The sequence below is a fragment of the Notolepis coatsorum genome (genome assembly GCF_963971535.1).
Source record: "Notolepis coatsorum genome assembly, chromosome: 15".
Taxonomy (NCBI): domain Eukaryota; kingdom Metazoa; phylum Chordata; class Actinopteri; order Aulopiformes; family Paralepididae; genus Notolepis; species Notolepis coatsorum.
Window position 1 is genome coordinate 39,658,032 of NC_140179.1, and position 20,686 is coordinate 39,678,717.

A 20,686-nucleotide genomic window follows, 5' to 3' on the forward strand; every position below is an offset into this window, starting at 1 on the left:
TATTTCTTTTAGCCTAAACTTAACCAGTTGGAAACCAGGGGTACAGTAATAAAATTAGCAATCAACCAATCAATCAATTCAATAGACCATGCTCACTTAAAACAGCGCTGCTTCTCTCTCAGTCTGACTCCCCCGCTGTTGCAGACAGGAGTGTGTGTGTGTGTGTGTGCGTGTGTGTGTGTGTGTGTGTCACAGTGTGTGTGTGCGTGTGTGTGTGTGTATGTGTGTGTGTGTGTTTGTGGGTACGCCAGCGTCGGACAGTGAGAGAGAACGCTGCAGTCAGTAGAAAGTAGGAAGGAAGAAATTTAAATCAATCAATTAATCTATCAATCAATCCGCGATTTTTCTTTTGTTCTAGATTGAGTCAAGACCCATCAATTACATCATCCAACATTGTTTAAAGGACTAACACATTCCCCTTGACAGAATCGCTTCATATTTAGTCGTTATGGTGCTTTCAACATAACCATTTGTTGTCCGCGATCTTGTTTTCTCCCGGAGTGAGCCGGGGAGGGTTATGTGATTTGGTTGTGGGCGGGTCCTGAGCCCAGGACCGTGGATTGTTGCCAATAAAGACGTGTGAATAGCCAATCAGAATCGAGAAATTTGCATGCCGTTGTATAATAACTAATAAAGACCGTGCTGGAATATGACTGCCTTTTTCCGTTTTGTTCGATTAATACCCAGGGATTAAAGTTCTCCTCAATCTTATTCCAAATCGCGATGGATTTTCCGTAAATTTTCTACCTGCTGCATATGATTTCTAGAGGCATACAATCTATTTTGATGTCAGTATTGGGTAGCCTATATAAACAATAATACGAGAGCATATACAAGAACAATGAATCTCACTGCCATGTATGATGTAGCCCAGGGGTCGACAATTAGGTCTGGCCACGGGCCAGATTTTCCCCAAGCCGTTGCTTGGCGGGCCAGGATAAAAAACAATGGCTAATTTAATATACTGATATTGAAAAAAGACAAACGTTTTTCTCTGGTCTGCATCCCCTTAACAATTGTGTGTATTGCGCCATACTGTATTGTACCCATTCTGCAATCTGTTAAATAAAGTTTTCATTCATTCATTCATTCATTCATTCATGAACAGCAGATCAGCTGTTGCAGATCACCGCGGTGGGTGATGAACAGATCAGAATGCATGAAAACACGACTCACCATACCTTGTTTGTTGTTAAGTCCTCCAAAATCCCTGCTAATGTTTGAAACATGTCATATCCACTCGCCGCCCTCCAATTCCAGATTGGCGTTGAATGCAGCTACTTTATCTGCCAACTTGAACACAGTTGTCATCATTGCCTCGTTGTTGTTGTTGTTGTTGTCGCCACATATTATGCAGAGAGGACGTCGGCTCGGCACGCAAGAATCACCGACCTGTTGCGATAAACCCGTATTTTAAGTATGGCTCCTGTTTATTAAAAGAAGCGTTATATTTCCCCGTTGCAAAGAAGCTATCCAAAGATGTTTGTTTTGTTTTTTTTAACTCGCTCGCATCTCGAACGCGGAAGTGAAAGTGCGTTAGGGAAATATACACGCGGCCCCGTGGGACTATTCCATTGGTTCTCCCAGTCCACGTGACAATTTCTAGCATTTCAATTGGCTATAGTGACAGACATGCTTTTGATGACTACCGGTAGATAGATACAGCTTCACAATAAAAGACACCCTGGCGTCCCGAGTGAATATTTCCCGCGCGTAAAATAAATATCATATTCTCAAAATAATCTGACGTGCCAGAAATTATTGCTGGTGGGCCAATGTCGGCCCGCGGGCCGCCTATTATCGATCCCTGATGTAGCCTATACGCCATGTGTAGCCTGCCTATGTGATCAATACAAACATGAACTTGAATTCCATCATGTCTGTGTACACTGTTGTCACAATGTAAATAAGAACGTGCACTGAAAAGTTATAGTATGTAGTTGGTTGATTATTTGTATGACAGTCATAAACCCTTGCAAAAAGTATCAGTGTTATTTAATGAATTGAAAACATGCAGCATCCCTTTCCTCCCGGCAGCAACGACATTTATCAGGCAAATGCCCATCACTGAGTGGAATCCCTTTCTATTCACATAACTGCATTTGTGATGGAGCTTTGACAGCTACATGGGTGGTACAGTAATAACAGTCTATTACTCGATCCATCTACAATATCACGATGGACCGTGCCATGTAGCCTATGTGATCAATAAAAACGCGAACTTGAATCCCATCATCATATTTACATAGTCTGTCCACTATCTTTATTACTTTGTTATTTCCCCCCCTATCTATGTAAAGCGACCTTGCATGGGTCTCTTGAAAGGCGCTATATAAAATGAAGCTATTATTATTATTATTATTATTATTATTATTATTATTATTATTATTATTATTATTATTATTATTATTATTATTATTATTATTATTATTATCACGTCTGTGCGCAGAGCTCACAAACTGTCTTTTACTGTTAGTCTCAGTGAAGTTTACACGGAGCGAGGTAATCTATTCTAACCAACAAATTGAAGTAGAAAGCATTTCGTTGTGGCAATCTTATTTGGAAACATGACACAAAATAATAGTATGTCGCTTTTTATTTGAAACAATATTTAATCGTGTTTGGAGGTGGGTGTTCTGCGTCTGCCCCCGTGCCAAACAAGCAAGCCAACCTCTTGTTCGCGCGTGAGCCCGTTATAATTACACTACTGTCGCTATTTTACAATGAACTATAATGAATTACGGGGCATACAGAAGTTGAACACGCCAGTGTTGTAAGTAATGCACAGAAGCTTATTTCCGCGTTGCAGACTGCAATAATTCTACCACCGGGCGCCAGCTACGCATGCTCCGAGCTGTGCGTATATATACGCACAAAGTCAAGCACAAGTTCAATTTGATAAGTCCCACACTTTGCTTAGAAATGATCGTACGCACTGGGTTACGCACATATCTGTGCGTACGCAACGTTGATAAATTAGGGCCCAGGCTCATTGCAAGTTGCTGTACTCTGTGGTCTACTCTAAGCCATCCTAGGTAGTCAAAGTGGGCAGGGGTGAGGTGGGTTTTAGGAGTCGAATAAATTCAGATTTTTATGTTTGCTATTGTATTACTATTACAAATGATGCTACTGATTAGGGCTGACCTTCGAATTTTTTTTCGGGGCCGAGATTCGATTTTAATTCCGAAGCTTCGAGATAAAATTTCTTTTTTAAATTATTTTGTAAAAAAAATTATTTAATTTTTTTATGTTGTGGGACTTGTACAGCACTTTGTTCAACTTTGTCAGTGCTGTAAAGTTGAAACATTTTTAAATCTTAGACAAACAAAACACTTTGCTTTCATGAAATATTGTAAGCCATCATTTGAGGCTTTATAAAAGCAGCACAATGAACAGAAATCCGTCAGTGCCGAGTCCGACCTCATCTTAAATAACAAACCGCATTGCTTGTTGTAGTTAACAAAGAGAGGCAGAGTTGATTTAGCAAAAGAAATAAAAAAAATCATATTCTTTTTTTATCGAATTTTATTTTCATATTCGAATTCCATGCCCATCGAATGAAGCTTCGAAGTATTTAAGACAGCCCTACTACTGATGTCTGTGCAGTCATCATACATGTTCTCTCTCCACATTAGTAATGTTAACAATATTACTGCAGAGCAATGTTATTTTCTAGGACGACTGATTTCAGAAAGTGTCTCATTATTTACGTGTCTTGAAGGTAACTTCCTGCTCTTATCCTCGTTAGTCGTTATTATTACTCAAACCAGTAAGTCTATCGTGACAGTTGCCAAAATCGTTCAATGGAAGGCGTTGCCTTGGCATGTTAAAGGTCCCCTATGCAGTTTTGAGATACATTTTGAAAGTCAAAGAAGTTAAATAAGTCCATTTCCTTACTGAATAAACAAACAATTCCCAGATGAAATTGGGTCTTTGGAACAGTGAAGGTAGAAAGCTATATTTTGTTTGCAATGGAAAGTAATATAGATTACAAATAATAATTAACTAGATAGTCTATGTTTCCCCTTAACTCATTCAGGACCAACAGCGCCCTCTGCTGATGGCCCTTCGGTGCCAACGCTTTATCCAATGGAGAATAGGACTTATTTGCGAGTGCATAAAACATATCAAATATAATAGCAATAGATCTAAATAACACAGTGATCGTCAATGAGTTGCTTCCAGTCAACATGCACGAAACAGATAATGTTTTCATACATACATTTCCATTTTATACCGTGATGAATATCAATATATTTCTAGGGCATTCTGTCTCATCTCAATAAACTCAAACTCAATAAAACAGCAAATCGAGCTTAAATGTATTTCCTTAGAAAGCGTGCCATTTGTCGCTTGATTTATGAATCGTTTTCAAATAAACGCTAGATTATCGATAGTATATGTGTCCTCATGCACAAAGAGAAGTGGGGTCTGAAAAATCGATTCTCCGTACTTTGGTTGGCGCGAACCTCACACACACACGCGCGCGCTCCAATGGCGGAGAAAGGAACATCTGATTACCCCAAGATTCGTAACATAAAGGCCTTACCTCACATCTGATGTCATGCAAAAAGATTAATCCAATTCCTGATCGCCATTCCAAATATCGATTGTGTCCATTGATCCAACATTATAGTCCAAAACACATAATCCATGCAGCTCCCAGTCCCACCAGTCAATGCAATAGTATCCAGCGCATGCCCGAGAAGTCAAACCTGGACCGGACTTATTTTTTTGATGCACAGTCTCAGCCAATCCAATCCAATGATGTGCAATAGCATCCGGGAGACGATAGGCGGCAGTATTTGCCCTTTGCGAGCTCAGACCCATTCCCAATGATAACGTCAGGCTGGATGGATGAAAAATGAATGGATATCGCTAATAAAAGAAATATGGATTAAAACCTGAGATTTCTCGGGTTTGGCGCCCAGAGCATGGCGAGTTAACCCGGACTATCTCGGGTTTGGCCTCCAGTGAATTAAAGGGGAACACCACTCAAATAAAAAATGAATTCAATCAACATGTAATAACATGAGCTACTATCTCCCAAAGACAGACACCAGAAAAGTAAAAATCAAACGTATGATGTCATCAAGTATAAAGCCTGGAGCGGCTCTGTTGACAATGAATGGGAGACTGGTTTTGTGGACCCACAGAACGTTTGTTTTCCTTTTCTTTTTCATATCCAAATTATCTTTATTCTATAGTAGTGTTCTCAGTCAGGTGGTCTGAAACTGAAAATGTACCTATGAACTCAGAACATTTCCCTGGGTGTCTCATTACACCTATACATTCTTTACCAATTTATTGTCTATGGAGCAGCTTCATATTTTATACTTGATGACATCACAAGTTTGAATTTTAACACTAGTTTTTGAATTTGGGAGAGTTGCTAATTTTCACTAATATTTGTGTACCGTCATGGACCAGAGGAATAACATAATAATTCTGAAATTGGATGTAGTTCCCCTTTTGAAATAATTCCCCATTGAATTATTAAATTTTATTTCAAACCTTTATTTAAACTAGAAAGGCAACTGAGGTTTTCCTCATTTACAGTCATGTTGAGTATACTTACAGAGTTAAGCAAAAAAGGCATATCAAATCACACGGAATATAAAACCATAACAATAAGACAAGTAAGGATAACAATCGATTAAAACATGTACAACTTGATTGACAAAGGTTGGAGATCAAGGTTTTAAACTGCAACAGAGGGGAGAATCTCAACCTTTAAAGTGGAGATGAAGCATAGCGATAAATACATATTCATAGCATCACATTAGTATTTAGATAAGCCACAGAAAAAAATCACGTTATAAAAATAAGCAGTTTCTAAGAAAAAACGATTTGTTATGTGCATTTTTGAAGCATTTATCATTATGGGCGCGGCCATTTTGTTGCTGACGTCATTGGGCTGGTTTGGTGTATACACTGCTGGTTAGCTGCCTATAGTGAATGGGTCAGTCAGTAAATAAAATGTTGCCTACAAAACAACCGCGGTGGTTCTGTTTGTATTGCTCCTGGCTGTTCAAACTAATTTTACCGTGTGAGAGAGAGGAAAGTTGGTTAATTTCCACAAACTACCAGTGAAAAAAACAGTGTTGTTGGCACGTTGGCTCAGGCTGGCTGCACTCAGGCGGCGCGACCAGCCTGTTGGACAGGGAAGGAGGATCTGCAGCGAACACTTCATTGCCTCGGATTATGTTGTTGGGGTGGGATGTTTGTCCAGAAGACCACTAATCAGCTGAAGCCGGACGCGGTTCCCTCGGTCATTGACAGACAGACCGGCCCAGGCAGTTCAGCGTCGCGGAGCATTCAGCCTGCTGGCTACCTAGATCCACTTCAACCAGCCGAGCGTCGGGAGCTCCAGCAGCTTGTCGATGTGCTAATAGCCTCGGCAAGCTAACGGTAGCTGGCTACACAGCTTGTCGATGTGCTAATAGCCTCGGCAAGCTAACGGTAGCTGGCTACACTGCTTGTCGGTGTGCTAATAGCCTCGGCAAGCTAACGGTAGCTGGCTACACAGCTGTCGGTGTGCTAATAGCCTCGGCAAGCTAACGGTAGCTGGCTCCAGGCTATTAGCACATCGACAAGCTGCTGGAGCTCCCGACGCTCGGCTGGTTGAAGTGGAGCTATGTAGCCAGCAGGCTGAATGCTCCGCGACGCTGGTTGAAGTGGATCTAGGTAGCCAGCAGGCTGAATGCTCCGCGACGCTGGTTGAAGTGGATCTAGGTAGCCAGCAGGCTGAATGCTCCGCGACGCTGAACTGCCTGGGCCGGTCTGTCTGTCGAAGACTGAGGGAACCGCGTCCGGCTTCAGCTGATTAGTGGTCTTCTGGACAAACCTTCCACCCCCAACAACATAATCCGAGGCAATGAAGTGTTCGCTGCAGATCCTCCTTCCCTGTCCAACAGGCTGGTCGCGCCGCCTGAGTGCAGCCAGCCTGAGCCAACGTGCCAACAACACTGTTTTTTTCACTGGTAGTTTGTGGAAATTAACCAACTTTCCTCTCTTTCACATGGTAAAATTAGTTTGAACAGCCAGGAGCAATACAAACAGAACCACCGCGGTCCCGTTGTTTTGTAGGCAACATTTTATTTACTGACTGACCCATTCACTATAGGCAGCTAACCAGCAGTGTATACACCAAACCAGCCCCATGACGTCAGCCATGACGTCAGCAACAAAATGGCGGCGCCCATGTTGAAAACAGGGATATTATATTTGATTTTTCAGACAAATAAGATAGATTTCACATTTGATTATAGAACCCTGTCTTACACAAGGTACACAACAAACAAACTAGGATCACATTGTTCACTGCTTCATCTCCACTTTAAGGACTGTTGGAGTTCATTCCATGGGCTATGGGCATCATAGCAAAATGCATATTTACCATAGTTACAATATAAATACATCTCTCTCTTCCTACACATTCACCCTTTCTACACAATATAAAGAGGCTGGCATGCAGTACATCTCTCTTCACTACACATTCACCCCTTCTACACAATATAAAGAGCCAATCAAAATCAAGTATACACTCAGGATATGGTGGGACTTCACTTAGATACAAATCTCATCCTCATTAATGGGTTGTGCCTGAACAACAGACTACTATCCCAGTTTAATCATTTGTCTTTGGGTTGATTTTGACTGCAGTCTTTATTTGCAGGTCTTAATCTCCCGCTGTCGTCCATGCGTCTCCTGGTTGCACCGGTACGCCTGATGTCTGCATATATGTGGCAGGTGGCCCAGCAGTGCTGTGTAGACCAGTATGGAAAACTCGCAGAGTTCATCAGTTTGGTGACACAGATGGTTCCAGAGCTTCTGAGTTTCAGGCAGAGAGCTCAACTCATCCTGGGACTGAGAGCACGGGTAAGACAACAGAGGGAATGGGGTAAGACAACAGAGGGAACGTTTAGACCTACAAGGTTAAAGAGATGCTTTGACATTTTCTTCACCAGACAACTGTGCCATTGGGGGAAAGGTTTCTAAAATGTTCTTTCAGTTTCCATGAAACGATTGGGGGTGGTGTGATTTATCAAGATCAATAACTACTATGTTAGTTTCCCACAAGTTATTTGTTAGTGATGGTGACATAGGGAGGTGTAGTCTGTCTTTAGTTTCCCGCACGGTCCACCTGTATAGGGATTTATCATTGGGAACATTTATTATCGGCTATTGTAATAATTCTGCCTCATTGCAAAGCTTTCCATTTTTGCACAAAATGAGTTCCCTTCTATCACTAACATTATTGTTGTAGCATTTGTGGTTGAAATAAAATGAGTTATAAGTAGGGATGCCCCCCGAAATCCGGTTCTAAACGGGAACCGGTACTAAATTAGATAAGCTCTGACTTAGTGTTGTCACGATACTGGAATTTCGAACTTCGATACGATACCTTGAAAAGTATCGGTATTCGATACCATTTTCGATACCGCGGGGGAAAAGATTAAATCTTAAAATGTAAAAAAAAAAGAGAAAGAAAATATGAATATATATATATTTTTTATAAATTTAGCTTTTGTTGCTGGTCGATTCTCCTCAGCTTCTCTCTGGTACTATAAGAGAAGATAAATATAACACTTTTAAAACCCTTTGTTTATCTTTAGATCAGACATTTAAAAATAACTAAATTATATAATCTTAGAAATTAAGTAAAGTGCCGAATGGGGCTTAAACAAGATTCCAAATGCACCCAATGTGCAAATGGGGACGAAGGGACATTTATGCACATGTATTGGGACTGCTCACCAGTTAAGGCATTCTGGAAAGATGTGACCCAACAAATATCAAAACTCGTATCTTGGAATATACCTGTACACCCCTCGGTATTATTATTGAATGATGTTTTTGAGTTTGCAGTGAATCCACAGCTAAAGAGATTGGTTTTATCGGGTATCACAGTAGCCAAAAAGCTGATCGCATCACGCTGGTTTCAACCGGAAAAAATGTGCCGTAAAGTTTGGTTTCTTACATATCTCGATGTAATTTACCATGAAATATCTACAGCAAGAATTCTGGGTCTCAATGAATCCAAAATGTCAATGTGGTTAGAAGTGGTGGAGAGAATAAAAGCTAGCTTATAATGGTAGTGTCTGGTTAGGTGCGAGGGATAGTGGAGGTACTTCTCAAGGTGGGGTCCGGGAGGGGGGGGTTCGAGCTGAGCATATGTGTGTAGGTTTCTTTAGATAACATGTATTAGGGGTATATCTTATATAAGACAACTAACTAAAATGTGATCTCATTGGATGTGCCCTGACAATTAATGCTTGTATATCTTATCGTGTGTTGTCATGTTTGTTTATATGTTTGTTTAAAAAATAATAAAAAAATAAAATACAAGAAATTAAGTAAAGTTAATAGTACTGCGTGTTAAGCATAACAGATTGATTGATTGGAAATTGTATTAACAGATTGCAGAATGGGTACAATACAGTACAGCTCAATACACACAATTGTTAAGGGGATGCAGACCAGAGAAAGACTTTCGTCTTGTTTACATCAGGGTCCCCCATTTTCAATTAATCAGGACATATGACATACAGATAAACAGTACTGTTACATCCAGACATTTATGACATACAAGATATACAGTACTGTTTAAGAGACAGAATTTCTAAAAAGAGAGTATATATAGTTAATTTACTTCTGACCATTATAGTCAAAGTATTTTCCTATGAACTGAAACTCATAAGACCACATAAGGCTAGCATCATTCAGTTAGAGCTATATTGGCCAACATTAGCCAGCTACTGCACCATGAACTGCCAGCTAGCCACCCCCAATCCAGCCAACCGTACAAATTACGGTCTCAGCCAATCACATCGATATGTACAGTTAGTTAGCTAGCCATTCCATTGCGAATTAAAAGGTAGGCAGCCAGCCAGTATTAGCTAGCTAGGTAGCTAACGTTAGCCAACTGAGAAAGATAGCTAGCTAGCCAACAGCTAGCCAACAGCTGCAAGCCTGCAAGGAATGCCACGAAGGCCAACATTAGACAACGCCTCATGTACCGTACTTTTCGGACTATAAGCCGCGGCTTTTTTCCCCATTTTTCGACCCTGCGGCTTATATAACGGTGCGGCTTATATGTGACTCGACGTGACCAAACTCGAAAATGTAAACATCTAAATATTGCTTTTTTGACTGCATTGAAATGTTATTTATCTGTTCCCTTATTTGCTAAACTTAATACAACTTGTAAATGAGTTAATGCTTGTTATTTGTCCGACAGTATTGTGTCCCAATGCTAATTACATATGGTAATTAAACATTAAAACACCTGCGGCTTATAGTCCAGTGCGGCTTATATATGTACACATCATTCAATTTAGCTGCTGCGGCTTATAGTCAGGTGCGGCTTATAGTGCGAAAAGTACGGTATTAAACTAAAGTCAATCGTTTAATCGGTCATTTTGTTTAATGATTCAGGGATGTTGAAAGAAGAGCTGTCGAGGCTCTGCACTTGAGCGAGTGAGAGCCGAGTTGTGTTGACAAGACACTCTGCGAGGGAGGGGGGAGGGGCAATGCCCCAGCAGCGTGTGTGCGTGTGTCAACAACTTGCTGTAGGAGAGAAGACTGCGAGAACGGCAGCTGGTATCGATAGTGCAGAAAGTATCGATATTGCGGGAAATGAGTATTGGAACTGTTTTAAATATTCAGAATCGATATGTATCGAAAACATTTTACAACACTACTCTGACGTTATTAATACTGCTATCGATACTCGATAAATGATGGAGTTTTTTTTTCAAGGAATTTAAACGTTGCGAACTATCTCCTCTCTCTGTCTTGCTCTGTCTGCACGAGAAGCGGGACTGAGTTACACACAATCGCGGCTTGAGTCGCTCACACAAATGCACATACGGGTACTTGGCTCCGTGCTGAAGTGCGCAGCACACAGACAGCTCTGCATGCGCTCATCATGGCGGAGAGAACGAAATGCTCGAAAGTCTGGGTACACTTTACGAAAGTCGATGCCGACAACGCACGTTGCCACAAGTGCAATAAAACATTTGCAAGTATGGGTGGCAATACAAGCAATTTGTCAAAACATCTGTTGTCAAAACATAACATTAGTCTGCAGAAATGCGCCGCTTTCGACTGCTTTGCTCGCAGTGTTCCATCCACGTCCACTTGCAGGTAAGCCAAGATAAGGAGTTAGCTAGGCTAATAAAGAATTATTACACTAAAAAATTAAATATAATTGCTTAGCTAATTGTTAAGCTACATATATATTTGAAAGACGACAATTTTTTTTGATCTTCAGGCTGAGGCCCACCCCTCCTCCCTTTACCACCACTGGTCCCAGCCAAGCCCAAAGTCCCTTCACCCTAGCAGCTAGAGGAAAGATGACAGAGGATAGGGTGAACAAGTGTCACAGGGTTACTGTTGCTGAAGAAATAATATTTATTTATTATATTTATTTATTTATAAAGTAAAAATAAAGCAATGTTGATTCTGTTAAAAAAAAATTATCTTGCAAAATAATCAAAAAGAACCGATAAGAGTATCGATAAAGTACTGAACCGTTAAGCAGTATCGATAAGAGTAGTAGTATCGATAAAATCCTAACGATACCCATCCCTAGTTATAAGGTTGTTTAATTTGTCGTTCAGTGCTGTCGCCTAATACACGTCACAGTTGCACTGATACCGAGCTAACTAGTTATCAGTGAAATATAAAATACCTAACATCGTTAGTTAGCATTCTCTGATTTTTTTTGCAGCCTGGGCTTAATGTAAATAGTTAATGTAAATGTAAATGGCGTATTTTTGTACATAGCATTGCTAACACGTTGCATTGAGCTACCGTACTTTTCGGACTATAAGCCGCGGCTTTTTCCCCCATTTTTCGACCCTGCGGCTTATATAACGGTGCGGCTTATATGTGGACCAAACCCGAAAATGTAAAAATCTAAATATTGCTTTTTTTACTGCATTGAAATGTTATTTATCTGTTCCCTTATTAAATATGCAACTTGTTTGTTGAAATGTTAATAAATGGGAGCTTCCTCAAACAGCCATCTCTTTCCCGACAATCCCCTCTGTGCACGAACCCTTACATATGGTAATTAAACATTAAAACACCTGCGGCTTATAGTCCAGTGCGGCTTATATATGTACACATCATTCAATTTAGCTGCTGCGGCTTATAGTCAGGTGCGGCTTATAGTGCGAAAAGTACGGTAACTGTAAAGGCAATCCTACGAACCAAAGTTGCCTTGAGTCTCCAGGTATTGCGTTGGTAGTCCGACACGCTCCGAATTGCAGTCCAAAAGAAAAGATGATAAAGATCCAATGTACTTTGTAAAATAAACAGGATTTATTTTAAAGCAAATAATTTATTATCACAACAGCCCCAATAGCTGCCTATAACTATAAAACAAACAAAAAAGGGGTTGGTAAATTAACATAAACTAGCAATTAAGTGCGTTAAAAAACGAATGGTACCGCTCTACCTGGGGCCTACCTGAACTCAAACTACCTGCCATGTTATAGGAGTGGTTAGGGGGAACATGGGAAAAAAGGGGATTAGACCAGGTAAGTCTTCATATTGGAATTCATTATGACATATATGAATAAGCACAAATACGATAATAAACTATATGTGTAATGGGGCAATACAGATACAATTTTCACCCTAGAATTTGGCTCCTACACTAACGTTAACGTTAACTTTACCCATAGCTAACGTTACCTAGCTAAACATATTAGACGTTAGCAATGTCTACTGTCGCCAGAAGTGAAGTGTAGTTCCTCAGTGAACAAAAACGTAAGCATTGTTATTTAGCTACTTTTACGATTAATTGCGAATTGTTTCATGTTGAGCTATAGATTGTGGATGAATACACACAGAAAGGTACACCATGCCTGGCATGCCAATGTTCATGCTTTATTTGTTTTAAACGAGACGATTTAGAAATGTGTCCATTGGAAATACATTGCAATTTCAAGTGAGGTGGACCGCACAGGAAACAACAATGACTACACACTAGGGCTGGGCAATTAATCGGGAAAAAAAATTGCAATCTCGATAGACCTATGCAATCTCATTTCTAAGTCATGACGATTTTTTTTTATATACAAAAAAAAGTTTATAAATTATTTTTTATTATTATTATTTTTTACTTTTTACTTTACTTTTTAAATGATTTTATTGAAAAATAAGAATCGTGAGAGAATCGTGATTTCAATTCTTAGAGAGAAAAATCGTGATTCACATTTTAGCAAGAATCGCCCAGCCCTACTACACACCCTCAAGACCCCTACGCTCTGCATCTTCTGGCCGCCTCAGACCTACTCCTATCCAAGCTCCGGGAGGGTCATCAAAGAGAAGTCGCCTATTCTCAGTCCTTGCCCCACAATGGTGGAATTAACTACCCACCCCAGTTAGGACAGCCGAAACCCGTCCAATCTTTCGCTGTCGACTAAAGACGCACTTCTTCAACCATTATCTGAAATAAAATTAAAAAAAATATATAATAATAAAAAAGAAATAACCTAACCCTAACTAGCCCTACTGTCATGCACTTGTCCTAATAAACTAACCTACACTGTAGCACGCAACACTTTGATGAACATTGTTACTCAGCTGATAGAGTTGTGCCCTTCCTGATGACTTGTCATACAGAACTTGTAAATCGCTTTGGATAAAAGCATCAGCTAAATGACAATGTAAATGTAAATGACGTAACCACTACACCTCCCTATAGTGAGTTAGACCTCCCTTACAAGTTCTTTGTTAGCCGTGGTGACATAGCCTAGTGAGTTAGACATTCCTTAGAGCCAAGCTATGTGATGGTCTCTCTAGCTTGAATTTGAACTTCCATTGGACCCATCATAGATACAAGTGTTGTTGTGGTTTCATCAGTTTCAAATGGAATGGCCTCCCACTAGGGATGGGCGATATAACGATAACGATAAATATCGCGATATATTTTAATAATCGAATATCGAAATAAAAGAAAAATCTAAAAAAAAAAATGTGTGACCTGCAACAGGGCGGTTTTAAAACCAGAGACAGTGGACAGACTTGTCTTTCTTGCCTGCAACTTAAAGTAATGGCTTTGCTTGTCCAAATGACAATACTGACCAAATTGAGATTTATTTTTCTCTTGTCCATTTATTTTGTTTGCTTTCTAATTTAAAATACAGTTTGAAACCGTCTGTACACAGTAGGCTATGTGTGCTAGCAGAACTAGACTCCAGTCACGAGTCACGTTGCACATGTGCGGTGGTTTGTCCACCAAAAAAGCGCCAAAAGATCGAAAATAAACTAGCAGAGCCAGAACTGTTCAACTCCCCTGGAGCCACAGCCAGCAGAGAAGCCGGTTTACTTTCGCTTTTAAACCAGCTCAAGTCAAGTCAAGTCAAGAGTTTTAATTGTCACGGCATACAAGTATACAATGAAATGCGGGTGTACACAGGCTGCAGCCTGAGAACTGGAGTGTGAGGGGATGTAACACTAAAGATGGCGGCAACGACAAAGAATTGCTGCAAAATAAACATACATCTGTTGTTTAAAAAAATAAATAAAAAAAATCTTTTTTATACTTATAACAATTTAGATAATTATCGATATCGAGAAATATGATAACATTATCATATCGTTATCGCGATATGATTTTTTTCCATATCGCCCAGCCCTACCTCCCACCAGCAGGGGCCCCCAAGCAACCCAGTATTTTCTCTTTGCAAATGTCTGGTCGGGTAGGTAGGCCAGGGTAAGTAGCAGGCTGGGTAGGATAAGATTAAGCCCCTAGTTTAGTCATTCCAAAAGAGGCCATTAGTTCTGCAGACCATAAGTCTCATGCTACTCTACAAAACAAAGTCAGGATACTACACTCTCTGTATTGGGTTATTGATCTCTGTACCAGATTATAGATCTCAGTATTGAACACTGATCCCCTGTTTTTGCCTGGGATTGGATCCGATATCTGATGCCAGTATTGGTGTTGGTGCATCCCTAACAAACATCTAATGGTGTGTGTTCCTCAGCTTACCCTGGAGTTGTTGCAGAGAGTGGAGACATTTGACCCTCAGGCCATCCAGGAAAACCTAAACACCATCCGTCAGTGGACAACAAACTGCATGCAAGAAGAGGTAGTTTAACGTCTGTAGATTACTGCGTCTGTCGGTCTTGCTGCCATTCATTCATACATTCTGTCAATATTAACATTGGTCCTCATTCTCAAACATGTTCATAAGTACCTGTAGAGGCAGAAACCGACTTGGTGGATTTATATATTATTATATTATTATTATATATATATATTATATTATATATTAGAACCATGCACTGTTTAGACTGTCTTAACCTTTAGACTGTCTTATTTATGTTTGGACACTAGAGGGCTCACCACCCATTACAGCCCACTCCTATAAATAGCCAAGGTGATCACTGGAATCTTGTGCACCTGCAGAGGTTTTACCTTCAAACGCTACTGTTTCACTGTTGGAACTGACCACACGGAGCAATTGACGACTGTTCTGTTTAACCCTTAATTCACTATCATTTACCCTTGGACAACAATAAACCCTGTAAACCGAACCGGCGGCAACTTTGGACATTCAATTCATTCAACATCACAACTTTGGTACAGCGTGAAAAGGCACAATAGCAGGTGCATCGTGGACGACTGTCAGCAACCCAGGAATGACAGTCGGCCACTACAAAAGTTTGAACGTGAGTGAAGAACGTGAGTGAAAAGAAGAAAGTTTGAAAGTGTCCTCACGACAGAAGGACGTGAGTACAAAAGTTTGAAAAGTTACCCTCACGACAAAAGAACGCGAGTGAAAAGGAGGAAAAATATCCTCGTGAAAGAAGGACGTGATATGCGAGTATAAAGTTGGATCACCTCCCTCACCAAGGACAAGCAGAGGTAAGAAGATTTTAAATAAAACCTCCATTGATGAAGAACTGGATAACGGATAACGCTGCTGTATTTATGAATGGAAATGACTCGGGACATTGCTACTTTGTTGCGCTTCCTTGCGAACGCTGTGGAGCATTCTAGCGTCGGACTAATTAAATTGTGATGCTGTGGATTATAGAACGGACTATGCGCCGTATTAGAAAGTGGAACCATCACAATTAATATTGTCTGGACGTGTGGAAACTGGACACTAGATGACGCAATGAACTATGATTTAATTCCGATATATAATACAACAGTGGACAGTGCAACGGAGAATTAAATGTGGAACCATCACAATTAATATTGTATGGACGTGTGGAAACGGAATAACATTGGCACATTGGCAACTGAATGATTACGATATTGTGGAAGGATATGGAACTGACGATGTGCCGTATCATTTAGATGTGGAGCCATCGTAATTAGTGTCGTCACTGACTGAAAGTGTGTAAACTGTTCTCTTGGACATTGATGTAGATGTGTGGCAAAAGCTATAACTACATTACTGCATTCATAAGCAGGAAAAAACGCAAACCCTCTTTGACGTCACGCTAAGTGAATGCAACATTCAAATTACAAAAGGATAAATAAAAAATAAAAAGAATACAGTAACAATGTCTGAAGCCAAGATGAGGAAGAGGCAAACCAGCAAATCTGTACGCCTTGCCCATTCAAACCCTTTAAACCTTAAGGATTTGAAATTGGAATTGGAAAGAATAAATAACAAAATATCTGAAGCCAAGATGAGAAAGAGGCAAATTGCAATTAAAGAAGAAGCCGTGCTAAGAAAGGCTGAAGATGAAAAGGAAAGCTTATGGGTACGCTCTAGGCTAAGAAAGGCTGAAGATGAAAAGGAATGCTTATTTATACGCCTTGCCACTGTGGCTTCAGAAACAACAAAGTAAGTGGAAATATGAAACTGCCCTTGCCAATGTAAACCTTAAAGATTTGAGACACGAGTTGGAAAGCAGGATAAAGAAACAACAAAGTGATAGGAAATTGGAAGAAGAAAAGCTCTCAGCCGAACACGCAGCCAGGCGCGCAGCCGAGCGAGCAGCCAAGCAAGCGGCCAGGCGGGCATCATCAATGGGAGTCTTGGCTGAGAGGCGCAACATTGTACTGGCCAATGATAATGTTTTTACTAATCACTGTGTTGATTTCAGCTCCAAGGAGTACGAGCACAAAATACAGAGTCCAGAGGAGAGGACAGCCATGATGATGAAGAAGAGGACGACAAAGCAATTGCGCCTCATGTTCCCTCCAAGGAGTGGATTGTTCCTCAGACAGTTCTTCAGAATGAACTAGATGATGATGATGATGGGGACGGTGAGGAGGACGGCGTCGATGATGAAGACAAGGAGGAGGACAGTGATAAAGAAGAGGAAGAAGAGGTAGATGAGGTGGACCAGTGGCCAAGCCATACTGCTATAAGCCATAAGACAAGATGTGCTGTCCCTGCTGGTCGAAGCCGGCATGTGCTGCCAACAACCTCTCATACCCAAGCCCCTCAGTCTCATACTGATCTACACCAAACAAGCGGAAGCAGCAACCTAGCATCAGATGATGGAGAAGACAAGGAAGCTGATGATGATGGGGCAGAGGCAGAGGATGAAGACGGAGGAGAGGAAGGAGAGGAGGGGAACCAAAACGCTGGATGGGCGGAAGCCATGGCTAAGATCCTGGGAAAGAAGACCCCAGAGAGTAAACCCTCCATCCTACTGAAGAACAAACAGCTGGACAAGCTGAAGGAGAAGGAGAAACAGGAGCAGCTGGAGAGAAAGAAACAGGTTGACAAGAAGCGGACCTGGGAGATGATGTGTAGAGACAAACCTGACCTGGTCAAAGACAGAGAGATGGAACAAAATCTACAGAGAGTTGCTACCAGGGGGGTGGTGCAGCTGTTAAACGCTGTGAAGAAACAAGCTTATCAAGTGAAGCCCATGGAAGCCCATGGTGTTACCGGGGCCGGTGATGGCCAAACACTTTTGAATATGCCAGTTTCCAAGAGGATAAACTACAAAAGATGACGGCGTAAAGGAAACCTGGGGAAGAATGGCTGAGACCTCCCGACCGACTTACCGCAGAGAGTCCTGATGTCCATGATGGAGAGTCACAACCAGTAGACATTGGCTATATGCCTATCAGAGCTATAGGGCTCTGTTGAACTTTGAATAGACATTGGCTATAAGCCTATCAGAGCTACATGGCTCTGTTTGTTAAAACAAAACAAAAAAACACTTTGAATATTATCATTGAGTTACCTTGACTGTTATTTGAATTACTAATTAATTTGTTCTTCCCATGCACAGGGACAACAAGCGAAAACCAGGACCCAGTCAAGCTTCTTTGTGTTTAGAACTATGATTTGAAATAGATTATTATTGAGGACATTGACATTGATTATAGGTTATGTCGGCTTCTTTGCCTCTTTGCTATATATATATTTTTGTAATTCTGATTTGGTGCACAATTAAGGGGCCGGTGTGTAGAGGCAGAAACCGACTTGGTGGATTTATATATTATTATATTATTATTATATTTATATATATTATATTATATATTAGAACCATGCACTGTTTAGACTGTCTTAAACTTTAGACTGTCTTATTTATGTTTGGACACTAGAGGGCTCACCACCCATTACAGCCCACTCCTATAAATAGCCAAGGTGATCACTGGAATCTTGTGCACCTGCCGAGGTTTTACCTTCAAACGCTACTGTTTCACTGTTGGAACTGACCACACGGAGCAATTGACGACTGTTCTGTTTAACCCTTAATTCACTATAATTTACCCTTGGACAACAATAAACCCTGTAAACCGAACCGGCGGCAACTTTGGACATTCAATTCATTCAACATCACAACTTTGGTACAGCGTGAAAAGGCACAATAGCAGGTGCATCGTGGACGACTGTCAGCAACCCAGGAATGACAGTCGGCCACTACAGTACCTTTGTAACTATCTTGGTAAAAAGTTTGTACTAACAAATTACAAAGATCCTCCTCCGGATTCCTGAACGCGTGAAAGTGGCCAAAATCATCGCACCTGGGTTCTCGTGAATGAAAAACGTCTCTCATTCTTAAACTGGAAGCACGTTCTCGTACAACTTCATTTGTATACAGAAATGCCGTGCCAGATCCTCATAAGGAGAGGCTATCCATTGCGTCTGCTTGGCGTTGACCCTTATGGGGGAAATATTCAACAAGGAGCGAGAAAGCAATTGGTGACTGATCAAAATTAGATTAGATTCAAATGTATTGTCATTATACAGCACAAGTACAATACAAAATCCAACAAATGTAACATGCAATGCACAGTTAGAAAGTGATGAAACTGGTAAAAGGCTTCATTTGGGATAAATAGTTAGTGATTGCTTTCACGTCGATTCTACAGACATCCTCTGAAAAGAATTATAATAAAGATAAATATGACAATATTTGTATCATTAACAATTACGCTTTGCATTTATAGTCATGACTCAAATGAGGCATCGTGAGCATTACACACTGCAAACTAAATAAATAGGAACTAAAAGTTAAACCAATCGCGGATATTGTGGAATAGACTAATAATAGATGAACGAATTCCATATAAATCTATAGTTTATTAAGATGCAGCAGCCGATGCAGGATATTGTGAGGATACTGTACATAAATACACGCACACACACGCGCAAGCTCCGTAGCGCGAAAGCAATTTGCAATATTTGTATCATTAACAATTACGTTTTACTGAGGGCGGCTGGGTGGCGCAGCGGACTAAGCGCTCGTCACCAACGCGAGAGACACTGGTATAGAATCCGGCTGTCAGCTGTGGTGCCTCCGCCTTGGCCGGCCGTCATACTGGCTCAATTGGCAGAGTCAGCGGGAGGGAAGCCGGTGGGTGGGTCCTGGTCGTTGTAAACAGCGACTCCTACAGTTCGGTCGGGGCGCCTGCACAGCGAGGGAAGGATCTGGAGGGAGGTAGTGTGACTTTCCACACGTTACACTCTCCCAGTGAGAGTCTGCGCTGCCGGGTGAAAAGAAGTGGTGGGCTGGGTACACATGTGTCGGAGGAAGCATGTGATAGTCTCCGCCCTCCCAGACCGACGGTAGGGGGTAGAGTGCGCAACGACCAGGAAGGGGATTGGGAATTGGCATAACGACTAACATTGGGAGGGGAGAAAAACGGAAAAAGAAGGGGGGAAAAGATAACATTTACATTTATAGTCATGACTCAACAAACTATGTCTGAAAATAAATAAAAAATATGCACTCAGTGCACACACAGTTCTACAGTATGACTTACTACTAATAGGGCAGCACATATCCATATATTTCCTAATAAAACAAGTCATTAGAATAATATAAGCCTATTGTAACGATTCATTATGCACGCGTATACAGTACAAGTCAAGTCAAGAGTTTTATTTGTCACGGCATACAAGGCATACAGTGAAATGCCGGTGGTCATGTCCGCAGCGATTGTACAATAATACAAGTAATAAGAATAAGACTGTGCAATTGTGCAATAATACAAGTAATAAGAATAAGACATAACGGGTATAATGTACATAAAGTTTTTTAAATGCATGGTAAAGACATGCTAAGGTCCTGCGATAGTGCAATACAGTGTTAAGCTACGGATGAGGCACTGGGTCTTATGTACACTACTATACAATATACAGTTATACTATATATCCTTATGCTATCTTGCTATATCCATCTATTACTATACAAGAACCATTCCCGTTCTTTTTATTATTATTATTTCTTT

The 20,686-nt window shown here is 40.8% G+C and overlaps 1 protein-coding gene across 1 annotated transcript in view; it reads left to right on the plus strand.

The window, feature by feature from the left end:
* LOC311242020 (uncharacterized protein) overlaps positions 1-20,686 on the plus strand; it is a gene marked incomplete at its 3' end in the record, with an annotated part of 85,849 nt that overhangs the window by 44,821 nt on the left and 20,342 nt on the right. The window contains exons 6-7 of the mRNA XM_084330976.1: positions 7,679-7,881; positions 15,009-15,113. Of these exons, the coding sequence (XP_084187102.1) occupies positions 7,679-7,881; positions 15,009-15,113 (308 nt within the window). The remainder of the gene's footprint in view (positions 1-7,678; positions 7,882-15,008; positions 15,114-20,686) is intronic.